The 15,031-nt window shown below is 34.7% G+C and overlaps 1 protein-coding gene across 3 annotated transcripts in view; it reads right to left on the bottom strand.

The window, feature by feature from the left end:
- The window catches only part of PCNX2 (pecanex 2), a 319,512-nt gene that overhangs the window by 184,184 nt on the left and 120,297 nt on the right, over positions 1-15,031 (bottom strand). For all 3 annotated transcript variants that reach the window (XM_063671047.1, XM_054479339.2, XM_063671060.1), the window contains one exon: positions 14,678-14,774. In XM_063671047.1, coding sequence (XP_063527117.1) covers positions 14,678-14,774 — 97 coding nt within the window. The remainder of the gene's footprint in view (positions 1-14,677; positions 14,775-15,031) is intronic.

Genomic DNA, 15,031 nt, shown 5'->3' with positions numbered 1-15,031 from the left:
GCCACCAGTATGATTGCTGGAGTGGAGAGGAAGGAAGGCTGCATTTCTAAGTTTCTTAAAGCAGAAGCAGGAATGAGCTCGAATTATTATTAATCTTTTTTTCACAGTTGGATGATATATGGGAATTCCACTGTGATTTCTATCAGTGTCATGAGTATCCCGTGTAAATATAGACCATTACACAGCCTTTCTCTATTTATTAAAATGTTCTCTCCACCCATTTCTTTTCTATATTATAATTTCTAAATAGTTTATTGAGATAAAATTGGTACCAAAAAGCCACATATATTTAAAGTGCACAACTTAGGCTGGGTGCTGTGGCTTACCCCTGTAATCCCAGCAATTTAGGAGGCCAAGACAGGTGGATCACTTGAGGTCAGGAGTTCAAGACCAGCCTGGCCAAACATGATGAAACCTCTGTCTCTACTAAAATACAAAAATTAGCCAGTTGTGGTGGCTCACACCTGTGGTCCCAGCTACTCAGGAGGCTGAGGCAGGAGAATCGCAGAACCCAGAAGGCCGACGTTGCAGTCAGCCGAGATCACACCACTGCACTCCAGCCTGGGTGGCAGAGTGAGACTCTGTCTCAAAAAAAAAAAAAAGGATACAACTTAACAAGTTTATATTTATATTTTAAATATATAAATTATATAATATATATTATATATAATTCTGGTTATGGCTTTATGGGGATATATATAAATTATGGGACTATATATATCCCCATAAAACCATAACCAGAATTAAGATAATTAGCACATCCATTACACCCCAATGTTTCCTCTTTTGCCTCTTCCTAATCTATCCCTTTCCTCACTATAGCCTTGACTTTCTGTCTTTAGCGATCCTTCTGCCTCGGCCTCTTGTTTTCATTTTCTAGAATGTTATATACATGGATTCATAAAATATGTACTCTTTTGGTCTGGCTTCTTTCACTTAGTGTACTTATTCTGAGATTCATCCATGGTGTCGTCTGTGTCAATAGTTCATTCCTTTTCATTGCTGAGTAGTATTCCTCTGTATGGATATACCACAATGTGTTTATCTATTCACCTGTGGGTAGATGTTTGAATTTGTTCCCAGTTTTTGGCCATTTGCAGCTAAATAAAGCTGCAACAAATATTCACGAACATTTCCCTGGACATGTTATTTCTTTTCTCTTGTGGAAATACCTAGAAGAATGGCTGGGTTATGTAGTAGGTTTCGTCTTAACTTTTTAAGAAACTGCCATAATCCAATTAAAAACTGGGCAAAGGACGTGAATAGAAATTTCTCAAAAGAAGACATACAAATGGCCAAAAAATATTTTAAAATGTGCAACATCACTAATCATCAGGAAAATGCAAATCAAAACCACAATGATATACCATCTCATCCCAATTAGAATGGTTATTATCAACAAATGCTGGTATGGATGTGAAAAAAAAGGAACCTTACACACTGTTGGTGGAAATGTATATTGATTGCTACAGCCATTATAGAAAGCAGTATGGGGAGTTTCCTCAAAAAATTGAAAACAGAACTACCATATGATCCAGCAATTCCACTACTGTGTATTTTTCGAAGTAAATAAAATCAGTATGTTGAAGAGATATCTGCACTCCCAGGCTTAATGCAGCATTATTCACAATAGCCAAGATATAAAATCAATCAAAGTGGCCATAAACCAATAAATATATAATATATATAATCACATTTTATATATGATACCACATTTTTTACATATGATATATACAAAATATATATCATATATAGAAAATGTGATATACATAAACACACCCCATGGAATACTATTCAGCCATAAAAAAGAATGTAATCCTGTCATTTTGCAGCAGCAGCATGGATGAACCTGGAGGACATTATGTTAAGTGAAATAAGACAGGCACAGAAAGACAAATACCACTGAGTTCACTTATTTGTAGAATCTAAAAAAGCCAATCTCATAGAAGTACAGAGTGGAATAGAGGTTTGTAGAGGCTGGGGAGGGGAGAAGGAAGGGGGAAGAGAGATTATTCAATGAGTACAAAATTATAGTTAGAAAGAATAAATTCTAGTGTTCTATAGGATAGTAGGAAGACAATAGTAACAATATCATAAAGCATATTTCAAAATAACTAGAAGAGAGGATTCTCAATATTCTTACCACAAAGAAATGATAAATAAGTGAGGTGATATTTTAAATACCATAATTTCATCATTGCACAATGCATACATGTATGAAAACATCACGGTGTACCCCATAAATGTGTACAATTATTGTCAATTAAAAGCAAAATTAAAAAAAGAAACTGCCAAGCTGTTTTCAAAGTAGTTGTAACTATTTTACATTCTCAACAGCAGCATGTGTGAGTTCCAGTTGCTCCATAGTCTTGTCAATAGTTTTTTAAATTTTAACCATACTAGTGAATGTATGCCTCCTAGGGCACATTTTGCAATATCTGGAGACATTTTGGTTTTAACAATTTGAGGAAGGGAAGAAATAATACTGCCATTTGGTGGCTAGAGACCAGGGATGCAGCCAAACATCCTACAATGCACAAGACAGCCCCCCCAACCCCCACCTCCCTGCAACCAGGGAAATATTCTGAGGCTCAAAATGTCAACAGTGCTGAGGCTGAGAAACCTTAATGGAGTGGTATCTAATTGTGGTTTTAATTTGCCTTTTCCAATGACTAATGATGAACATCTTTTCATGTACTTAATTTAAAGTACTATTTATAATAGCACTAAAATTATACTTAGGGATAAATTTGAGAAAAAAAAAATGTGCAAGACGGAAGCCACCTAACATCAGTAAAGAAATGAGAGAAACTAAACAGAGAAACTAAATAAATAAAGGGGGGATATACTCCATTCCTGGATTTGAAGATTCAGTATTGTTAATAAGTCAATTCTCACAAAACTGATTGATAAATTCAATGAAATTGTAATGAAAATTCTAGCAGAATTTTTTTAGAAAGGGACATGCTAATTTAAAAATGTATATGGAAATGCAATAGACCCTAGAATAGCTAAAATGACTTTGAAAAATAAAAAGTTGGTGGACATACAATACCTGGTTTCAAGGTTCATTACAAAGCTACAGTAACTATGGTATTGATGGTATTGGTGCAAATACACATCTAGATCAATGGAAAAGAATAGTGTCCAGAAATAGGCCACAACAGATATATGATCAATTGATTTTCAACAAAAGTGCAAGGGTGAAATGACAAATCTCCTAAATGAAGAAAAGGATAATCTTTTCTATGAAAGGTGCTGGAACAATGGAATAGCCATCTACAAAATAAATAAATAAATAAATAAATTAATTAAATTAAATTAAACAATAACAAAAACACCTTGATACTTACTTTGCTGCACATACAGAAATTAACTCAACATCATGAACCTGACAAACCATCAAACTGCTCAAAGCAACCATAAGAGGAAATCTTAATGATCCTGGATTTGGCAAAGATTTCTTAAATGGAGCACTAAAAGTTGGAACTATAAAAGAAAAAATTAAATAAATTGGACATCACAAAAATGTAAAACTTTTGCTCTTTGAAAGACACTTACAAAAAGGCAAGCCAAAGACTAGGGAAAAAACATTACGACTCATAAAACCCACATTCAACAAAAGACATTTACCTATAAACAAACAACACCCTCCTATATCCCCAGCTGCACATGGTAAAAAGTTCTGAACAGACGCTTCACTGAAGGAGATATACAGATGGCAAATGGTAATTACTGAGCTTTTTACTCTTGATGCTAGTTAATGAAACTAGACTGCTCTCCTAATATTGCTGAAAATAACATCAGCAAAATCAAAAGGAAACAGTTGTTTTTCCCCAAAGCCACCAAAAAGCAGATATTATTCTGCTCCAAAAATTTTATCCTGGAAAATAATACATTTTTTTTTGGTGGGAATGTAGATAGGTGCAACCCATTATGAAAACAATATGGAAGTTCTAAAGAAATTTAAAAATAGGCCAGGCGTGTTGGTTCCCGCCTGTAATTCCAGCACTTTGGGAGGCCGAGGTGGCAAGATTGCTTGAGGCTGCAAGTTCAAGACCAGCCTGGGCAACATAATGGGAACCCATCTCTATATTAAAAAAAAAGATATTAAAAACAGAACTACCATGTGCCCCAGCAATCCCTCTTCTAGGCATATACCCAAAGGAAATGAAATCACCATGCCATAAAGATATCTGTGCTACCACGTGTATTGCAGCACTGTTCACAATAGCCAAGATGTGGAAACAACCTGAGTATCTGTCAACAGATAAATAATGGATAAACAAATTATAATATAAATGTAAATGGAATATTTTCAGCCTTTATAAAAAGAGACATCCTGCCATTTGTCACAACATGGATGAACCTGGAGCACATTTTGCTAAGTGAAATAACCCAGACACAGAAAGACAAATACTGCATGATTTCACTTTTATGTAGAATCTAAAGAGAGAGAGAGAGAGAGTCAAATATATATAGAGAGAGAATATAACAGTAGTTAACATGGGCATGGGGGAGGTAGAGATGGGGACATGTATGTTAGAAATTATAAAGTAGCAGATATGTAAGATAAACAACTCCAGCAATCTAATGTACATGAGAACTACAATTAATAAAACTGTACTATATTTGAGATTCCTGCAAAATAAGCAGATTTTAGCTGCTTTTGCCACAAAAACAAATAAAAATGGGTAACTATGTGAGATGATGGATATGTTAACTTACTTCACTATAGTAACCATTTTACTATCTATATGTACCTCGTGTTATATATTTTAAATATACACAATAAAATCTCTTTAAAAAATAAAAATAATATCTTTAAAAGGAATCTCGTAAGACACCTGAACTTCAGAGCTTGCTACTCTGTCCTGTGAAAGCAGCCTTTAATAAGCTCTAAAAAGTTTGTAATTTCGGTTGGTTTTCTTGTTAAATAACTTTTTGCTCATTTAAATGTATATTATTATACCTTTCCACCTTCTATAAGATATAAATACGTGTGGGTTTTTTCAGGTAGGTATATTTTATTTTAATCTTAGTTTTGTAATATAAAAAGAGAATTTAATGGTACTGCCCTCTTCCTTCACGTTTGAAGGTAAAAAAATCTGTGACTCTGTTAAATTATTTATCTAAAAAACAAGGGTTTAAGAATCTGTTTCCTTTTAATAAATGTCCTATGTCTTAATAGTGAATTCTACTATGTTAGATCTTACTAAAATGAGTGTGAAAGGGAATATACTGCAAGATGGAAGCAAAATGCAAATTTAGGTCTTTGTAATTTTTATTATTAATTAAGTTTCCCATTATAGAATAACATAATAACATTGCAGCACCCTAGAACATACAGAAGAGAGGGGAAAATCATTCACAATCATTATAGCCTGACATTAAAGGTATTAGCATTTTTGTGTTTTCTGAGCCAGTATTTTTCCTGTTGATGTTAAACCAGGCTCTAGCTATAATCATTATGTATATGAATATTTCTATGCATATTTTATAAGTATCTAATCTTGGTGTGCAAATAATTTTCTACCTTTTCCACAGTATTTTCTTTTGTAAGCTATATATATATATAATTGTATAGGCTGACTAATATCATTTAGTGGTTAAATAATTTTCCATCTTGTGATATCACACACATACAATGCCACAGTGATCACTCAAAACATTAATTTAGTGAATGAAATTGAATGACTCATATGGCAAACATCCCTTGACTGCTACTATTAGGTTGCCTTCCATTGTTTACCATGATGAATTATTCTGAAATCATTATCTTTATATACCTAAATTTTTTTCATATTTTGAATTAATTTCCTAGAAAAACTCTCGCAAATAGATTTACTTTATCATAGGTTATACGCATTTCACAATCCTTGATAAATTATGCTTTTCCAGATGATTATAATAATTTACATACACACAAACGATGTCTAAGAGATTTCACCTTGACACAATTGGCACCATCACTAATTTTTCCAGTGCTAATGATGTGTACAAAAAAAATGCCATCTCATTTTAATTTGCATTTTTAAATTCATAATAATGGTAATTATTTCATACATTTACTTAATTTGTTCCTAAATTTTATATAAAATTTCAAATGGCTTCATTTTGGAGCTCAGATATGTACATATTTATATACAATTATATACAAATGATACACATATAATTTGCCTATAGGGTTTTAAAAATCAAATTATAAGGGTTGTTGGTATTAGAAAGATATTTAACTTTCCTAAGTTTGCCACAAGTACTGTACCAAATTATTTAAATTTTTCCATCTTTTTTTACATACAGAAGTTTAACATTTTTATGTTCTTAAATCTAACTCGGAGTATTGTGTGTGTGTTATTTATTTTATGGATCCTAAGTCTGAAAAATCATTTTCTCTGTATATTTTGGATAAATATTTGATTTTATTTAATATCTTTTTTGAAAATTTATTTTACCGTTTTAAAATGTGACACAGGTAACCATAAAGTGCATATAATAAGTATGTACAATTTAATAATTATAAAGTGAACACCTCTGTAACCACCAACTAGTTCAATTAATCTAACTTTTCCAGCATCCTAGAAGCTTCTTGTATGTGACTATCTGATCAAAAATCCTTCTCTTGCCTCCTGGAGGTTCCCATCAACAACCCTGACTGGTGAAAATCATTTTCTTGCTTGAAAAAAAAATGATTTCACTACTTACGACTTAGGTATGCAACTGTAAGCTGCTTAATTTTGCCCATTTTTACTCAATATATTGTACAATACTATATGCATTATTTTGTGTCTTGCTTCCTTTGCTCAACATTACGTGGTTAAGATTCACTTATGCATTGCATTTAGCTGTAATAAGTTTATTTCCTTTGCTGTAGAATACTTACTTGGCACTTTCATGAAAAGGTGCTACTATGAACAATTTTATATGTGTATTTTGGTGCAAATGTGCAAGATTTGCTCCAGAATAAGTACCTAGGAGTAGAATTGCTGGCTGCAGTGTATTCATGTCTTAAACTTTATGTTATCAAACTTTTGTCCAAAATGTGTATACTAATTCACACTCCCACCAGCAATACATGAGAATTCTCTTGCTCTACACTTGTCAACACTTAGTACTGTGAGAACTTTACATTTTTTTAGTCTGGTAGTTTTGAAATAGTAAGTTGGTGTGATTTTAATTTGGAGTTTTCTGATTATTAATGAGGTTGCCCACATATTCATGGTTTTTGGCCATTTATATTTCCTCATTTGTGAAGTGTATGTGCAAGTCTTCTGCCTATTTTCAATGGAGATCTCTGGTTTTCTTATTGATTTAGAGGAATTTTATATTCATCTAGACACTAGTCTGTTTTCTGTAAAATTTAAAATAAATCAAAGGTGATAATTTAATTAATTTGAATCTTTTTGTGTTGTTTTAAAAAATTATTTCCTACACTGCTATCATAAAAGTAGTTTCCATTATTATGATTCTAAGTGCTTTCAGGTATTATTTTCTCATATTTAGGCTTATAATTTACCTGGAATTGACTTTTTAGTATGACATAGTAGTCCAATTTCCTTTTGTTATTGGTGAATAACTTCTATTTTTTAGTTTTCCATTTTTCCCTCTGTTTGGATTTGGAAGCTACATGCTTTGTTTCTATTCCTTTAGTAGTTGCACAAAACATTCCAACACGTATACCTAATTTATCACAGACCAAAGTTAACGGTACGGGCTGAGCAGCCCTCATCCGGAAATCCGAAATGCAAAACACTCCCTTCCTTTGAGCGTCACGCCGGTGCTCAAAATGTTTTGGATTTTGAAGCATTTCAGGTTTTGGATTTTTGGATTAGGGACATTCAATCTGTATCTTTATTCTTCTCTTGGACATTTCCTAAGACCTCTGACGACTTGAAGTTCATTTCTCCTCTCGTCTAAACTTGTATATTATTATAGTCATGTATTTTCATTCTACCTTACATTTTTTAAGCCAACTATATAGCCTTATCATGGTTTTATGCAGTTAATATTTATTCAGGTTTGCCAATGTACCTGCCACTTTCTTTTCTTTTTGTTCACTTGCAAATCAGATCTTCCATCCAAGACCACTTTCTTTTTTTAAAAATTTTTTCTTTTCTCCTCAAATTACTTTTAACACAAGATCACTTTCTACTGAAAAATACCTTCAGAATTACATGTAATGAGGGTCTCTGAGCTTTTGTTTTTCTAAAATTTATTTTGCCTTTATCCTTAAAAGATATTTTCACTAGGAGTAAAGTTCTAGCTTGGTAGTTACTTTCTTTACACATCATTAAGTATATCCAACAACTGTCTTCTGGCTTCCATGAGGGCTCTTGATAAGGGAGCTTGCAGCCTGTCATCCATTTGAATGTAATCTGTTCATTCTGTTTACCTGCTTTAAGTTGGTCTGTGTGCTTGGCATCCTGCATTTTCACTATGGCTTGTCTGGTGTGGATTCTTTTTTCTTTAATTTACCCTACTTGTGATTCACTGAAATTCCTGAATCTCAAGATAAGTGTCTTTCATCAATTCTGGTAAACTCTCAGATATTATCTCATCAAATATTGATTATGCTTCAGTCTGTCTCTCTTTTTCTAGGAATTCTGATTGGATATATTTTAGATTTTCTCACTCTATCCTTCAAGTCATTTCTCTTTCATACTTCTTGATTTTTTTCCTTTTGTCAATTAGTGTTATGTTCTGGGTACTTTCTTCTCTCCTTATCTTTCAGTTCACTAATTCTCTCTTCAGAGGTATCTAATCTCCCATGTGTGGGGTGTGTGGTGTTGTATATTTAAATTGATTCACTTGTTTGTTTGTTTGTTTAGGAAATTCTATTTGGCTCTCTTTCAAACATGCTGGATTGTTTTAAATATTTTCTATGGTCTATAAATTTTAAAGCTTGCCTTTTACTTCTTTAAGCATAATAAGTATAGTTGTTTTAAAATCTGTGTCTGATACTTCCAATATCTGAAATATTTTCAGACCTGTTTCTGCTGGTTCCTTATTTCCATGTGTAGGTTAAAATTTTTTTATAGTAAGCTGTGCATTTTCCCTAAAAAAAACTGGTTTGGGAAACACTTGGACAAGGCAACCTTCTAGAAAGGATTTATTTTGTTTCTGCCATGAGGCGTTTCCAATTGGGTACCACGTTAAATGTCTTCATAAATTGAGGGATTTGGTGCCATCTAGTTGTTTGAACTTGTGCTGCAAATCCATGCAAACTTACGACTTCTCAAGGATTCTCTTATTCTGCTCAATCATGAGGTGAGTCTGCTTGCACTTCCTGGTGGGGAGGGTGGTGGAGCTGACTTCCTGAGGATCATCCTCACTATGAGAGTGCGGCACTTTGGTGTCCCAGGCTGAGGATCCATGGTCCGGCATTGGACACCCACCTGGGCTTCAATTCCTGTTCTCCATAGTTCGAGGTCTGAAAACCAAGGCTTAAGGTCCCCAGGTTGGGCAAATGCTCTTGGGGCAAAAGCAGCTTCCTGCCCTGCTTCCCCCAGATACTCCTGTTCAGTAAGATTTTTAGCTGATAATTCCTTATTATTTTGTCAGTTTTTTTTTGTTACATTCAGGAAGAGTTTTTTTGTATTTTATTCAGAATTTTTAGTTTTAATCAACGGTAGCCTGCCATAATATCAGAAATGAAAAAGTCCCACGTGACTTTCCTCCTTTCCTTTTCCCTCTTCCTCTCTCTCTCACTTTCTGAAACTCTTGAATCCCTCTCTCATTTACATTGGTGTCTGGCGAGGGACTAGCACATAAGATTCGTTTCTTTCCCACTGCTAAACAATTATCTCAACACTAGACTCTGAAAATCAATTTTTGATTGTGACATTTAATTTTGACATAATACATTCATAAAAGAGTCTGTCTCCTTTCTGTGTTTTTCTGATCCACTAATCCCATCCTCTGATCTTGGATAGTCTCATACTTTTTTCTGATTATTCAGTCTTCACTCTTTTTTTTTTTTTCTTTTTAAAGACAGAGCTTCACTCTTGTTGCCCAGGCTGGAATGCAGTGGCGCGATCTCAGCTCACTGCAACCTCCACCTCCCGGGTTCAAGTGATTCTCCTGCCTCAGCCTCCCAAGTAGCTGAGACCACAGGCATGTGCCACCACACCTGGCTAATTTTGTATTTTTAGTAGAGATGGGTTTCACCATGTTGGCCAGGCTGGTTTCGAACTCCTGACCTCAGGTGATCCACCCGCCTCGGCCTCCGAAAGTGCTGGCATTACAGGCCTGAGCCACCGGCCCAGCCCAGTCTTCACTCTTAAATCTAAAGGTGCTAAGTTCCTTTTTCTTATGCTTCTTTCTCAAGTTTTTAAAAACTATTAGCTGCTATTCTTCTAAAGGAACCTTAGAATCATTTCTCAATGTTGGAATTGTTTTGAATTATATCAAACCTACAAATTCATTAGAAAGAATTGGCATTTTATAAATCTCAGCCTTCCTATCCAAAATCAGGTTATGTCTATCTCCACTTATTCAGAACATCATTTACATTTTAATAAACTGCTGTAGTTAGTTTACTTTATTTGTGACACTACTTGTTAAAATCATTTCCATTATCAATTCAGATATTTTGTTGGTACTGTGAGTTGGATCACATTTTCATAGGTTATTTCTGGTATGTTAGAAAGTTCTTGCTTTTCTAAATTTTCTTTTCTCTGGTTGTGTTTATGAATCCTCTTATTAATCATAGTTGATTATATAGTATGCACAGAAAAGTTTTATATACACATATAAATCAGCATTTTTTCTCTTCTCTTTGCTCTTTACTATTTTGCTTTCCATTTTATATATATATAAAACATAAATTAAATATAATTTAAATTTTATATATAATATATAAAATTACATATAAATATATTTAATTTATATTTTATATATAATAAATTATATATTATGTGTAATATATAACTTATATTTTATATATTATATATAGTATTATAATAAATATGTATTTAATTTATATTATATATTATATATAAAATTATATATTATGTTTAATTTATATTTTACATAAATTATAAATTATACATAATATGTAATACATAATTTATATTTTATATATGCAAAATAGCCAACTATTAATGTTATTGAATATTGTTTTAGAAGTTCTGGCCAGTGTAAGGCTGCAAAGAGAAAAAAATGAAAAATTTATATATAAATTTATGTATAAATAAATATATATAATTTTATATATATAAATATATAAATAATTTTATATAAATAAATATAAATTTATATATAAATTTTTGGATTTATGGTAAATCCGTGCGTGTTTAACTAAGAAATATATTAGCTTTTCATATACTGAACATTTTAAATTCACTGTGGCATTTTATATAGTACTTCACACTCCAACTCTCAAAGGAAGCTTAAGAACCCCTGTTCCAACATTCTGCATCTAGCAGCATGGGACCAGAAAAATCTAGATATTATAACCAATGATTTAGGAAAAGACTGTTTGAATTTTACACATAGGAATTAAATAGGCTTTTTTTTTTGTTTCCAGGAACTGAAGAAAATTGATACAGTGAAACAAACAAATCTAAACATAATAAAGGGTGTTGAAAATGACAAAGATATGAAAGTTAAAAGAGTCTATGCTAATAAGACAAATAGAAAAAAACTAATCAGGTAAACCACTAGTAGAAAGTTTATATCTTTATTAAGTAATGAATTTTGGTGATAAACTTTGTGTGCATAACTTATCTTGTTCATATGCAAATGTATAGGCCCATTGGTATATCTCTGTTTCTAGATCAATGTTTCCTGAAGTACAATCTGTGGATCACCTAAACAGAATCACCTGGGTGAACATTCCTGTTAAAATCAAGATCCTCAGACCCCTTCACAGGCCAGATGAATCAGAATATGGGCGGAGGGCTAGAAAACTGAAATCTAATGAGGCTCCCCGAGGGGTTCTCATACAAACTAAAACTCAAGAAAAGAGAGAGACAGACAGACAGAGAACATAAGAGGTGGAGACACAGAGAAACAAAATCAGAGACAATGAGGAGGGGGGTTTTATGCTTGCACAGTGTCACAGAAGGTATTATATATCAAACTCTAAAAGCTGAATGTGATATTCCCATTAAAATATTATAATTAGGCCAGAGACTTTTCAGAGAAATGAACACAAACATCTTATTAAATCACCTAACAAGTTATGTGCTCGACACTGTACAAACCATTTCAAAAGGTATGAAAACCAAGGGAGGCAACACCTAGCCCATCACATCTAATTATACCAGTGGAATACTATCAACCTCTGCTGGGCAAATTTCTTGTCAAATTTCTTTGTAATTTCTACATTATTTTGAACTGCAATAAATCAGAAAGTAGAAATGCATCTTCATTAGTCATGAAATCAAGGAAGATTGAAGGGCATAGTTTTTCTCAGATATCTACAGGGAGACTTTTGGGTAGACTCTGGGCCACCCTACGGCTTTTACAGAAAATGCTGTAGGAATGTCAGTTTGACCTTCTCCCTGTAAGTCTCCTGGTATAAATATTGGAGGTCAGGTTGTGGATGCTAGGCTTATGTCAAATATTTCTCTTTTTTTTAAGCTGCCATCTCATCAGGCCCAGCTGCTTTGACTTTTAACCTGCTTTTAAATGTATCTCTGCTCCTAAAATTCATGAACTATGCCCTTACTCATATTAAGTGATTTGTCCTTTGATTCCCTTGTGGTGGAAAAAAAACCTTAATACTAGCTTGAATTCTGACCACACTCAGAGGCACAAAAGCTGAGTATGAATTTTTTTTAAGGCTATCATGTTGGCTGTGAGTCCTGTACATTGTCTTGAAATGGCAGACTGCAATTAAATTCATCGAAATTCCATGAACTGTACTGAGCACCCACTATAACACCAGGCACTGGCTCTGTGGGTATCAAGACAAATGAGACACAGTCCTGGCTGGATCAACAGACTATTCTCTTTTCCTTTTATCTGTCATTCCTAAGAAAACCAGGAAAAGTGTGAGTCAAGGACATCAGACGGCTCCAAGCTCAATACTCAGATGTATGGGAGCTTACACAATTAATGAGCATTGCTTTTCAAAGTATGAATGTTTGTAAGTTGATACCAAAGAAACTACATCTGCTAAAAGAATTTTTGAAGCTGTCCAGAGCCATTTTCCTGGTGAACAAGGAAATGGCATCATTATTTTATAGCTGTAGGATTCTCTTGTTCCTTCCTTCCTCTCCTTCTTCCTTTTCTTCTCCTGTGCTCCACCCAGTGTGGCTGCCCCCTTCTCTGTGACCCAGCCATAAGTCTAAAGTCCAAGAGCCCCGAGCAATGGCTATGCAGACATCAACTTTGAAAGAATGCTCTGAACTAAGCATGGTGCTTAGGGGAAAAGATGTGGAGAAGAGCTGTGTGTGGACCACATCAGGAGGGCAGGTTGGCTAAACGTTTATCTGACAAGCTTTCATTCGTGCAGAGCCCACCTGCTGTTTGGTGCCAGCAATACACAAAACTGACTGAATGTGATTCATGTGACTATCCTGGCAAACTGCAGCCACCTGAGGGCCACCTAAGTGCCCACACCATGTGTGCACAACAGCCACCATCAAGATGCTCTAGGCCGGGGGCTGTGGCTCACGCCTGTAATCCCAGCAATTTGGGAGGCTGAGGCGGGTGGATCATGAGGTCAGGAGATCGAGACCATCCTGGCTAACACGGTGAAACCCTGTCTCTACTAAAAATACAAAAAATTAGCTGGGTGTGGTGGCGGGCACCTGTAGTCCCAGCTACTCGGGAGGCTGAGGCAGGAGAATGGTGTGAACCCAGGAGGCAGAGCTTGCAGTGAGCCGAGATCATGCCACTGCACTCCAGCCTGGGAGACAGTGAGATTCTGTCTCAAAAAAAAAAAAAAAAAAAAGATGCTCTAAAGGGCTTGTAAAAAAATAAAGGTTCCTCTTCAAAGACTTTCCTCCCCATTTAATTAGGAATAAATAGTAACTTCTCTTAGAAGCAAAATTTATTCAAAGACCTGTGCTAACATTCTTAAATATCTGCTAGCCGTGATAAAGAAATCAATGTACTTTATGTTCTTAGCTCCCACAATTTAGCCTAAATATTTGCCCTGGCATGCTTATACTGGTCCAAGCAAGCAATAGGTCATAGCCTGATCCTCTTCCTTATTTAAAGGTGTTTTTACCTTTCTTAGCATTCCACAAGTTACTTCCTCCTTCCTTTGTTCTCCTCTACCTTTGCCTCTTTTATAAAGTTCTAAGTTGCTAGCCAATTGGGACAAATACAGAATGTGAGGTCCCGTTCCAGCCAATGGAAACCGGACACAGCAGTAAGGTGGATGCATCAGGTTATAAATGACCCTGTCTCCTTTGTTTGGTGTACTCTCATGGCAAAACTGCTGGCGAGTGTACCCTTTCTGCAGAAAGTATAAAAATGGCCTTGCTGAGTAAGTTAAATTTATGTTCAAGTGCTATTTCTTTACAGCACTGGAGAACAAGCGTTTCAAATAGGGCTGCACCTGGCAGGCAGCTCAACAGCCCAGTGTGCCAGGTACCAAGCGAGGTGTATCTTTCTGTCCTAGTCCTTCTCATGTCCACCTGCCTAGAGCTCCATTGAGAGCCTGATCTCTGCTGAAGGGTGAGGCCCTCCTATGCTACATTACACAACGCAAATGTCTCACCACTGAATCTTTCATCTTCTTGGGGAGAGGGTCAGCAGCTGACTCTTCCAGATTTTGATGTAAAAATTTAGGAAACAGCCTGCATTGGATGAAGGACCTGAAAGTGGAAAAACACAATATTTCATCAAAGATGTTCCTGGGACAGTGTTTTCGGTAAATAACTTCACCTTAGATCTCACACCCACACATGACAAAAACAAATGTTCTCTTCATTTAAAAATTTATAATAAAAAGAGGTGCATGTTCAAGTGATAATAAAGATAGTGTTTAGATTTGTAAATTTCATCCTAATGGGAGCAGTCAAGTACCTTAGCAGTATCATTGCCCTCTACTGTCAGCAGTGGGACATGGGGA

Source organism: Pongo pygmaeus, chromosome 1 (genome assembly GCF_028885625.2).
Source record: "Pongo pygmaeus isolate AG05252 chromosome 1, NHGRI_mPonPyg2-v2.0_pri, whole genome shotgun sequence".
Taxonomy (NCBI): domain Eukaryota; kingdom Metazoa; phylum Chordata; class Mammalia; order Primates; family Hominidae; genus Pongo; species Pongo pygmaeus.
The sequence above is the reverse complement of the archived record's forward strand: the minus strand, read 5'-3'. Positions and strand labels throughout refer to the sequence as shown.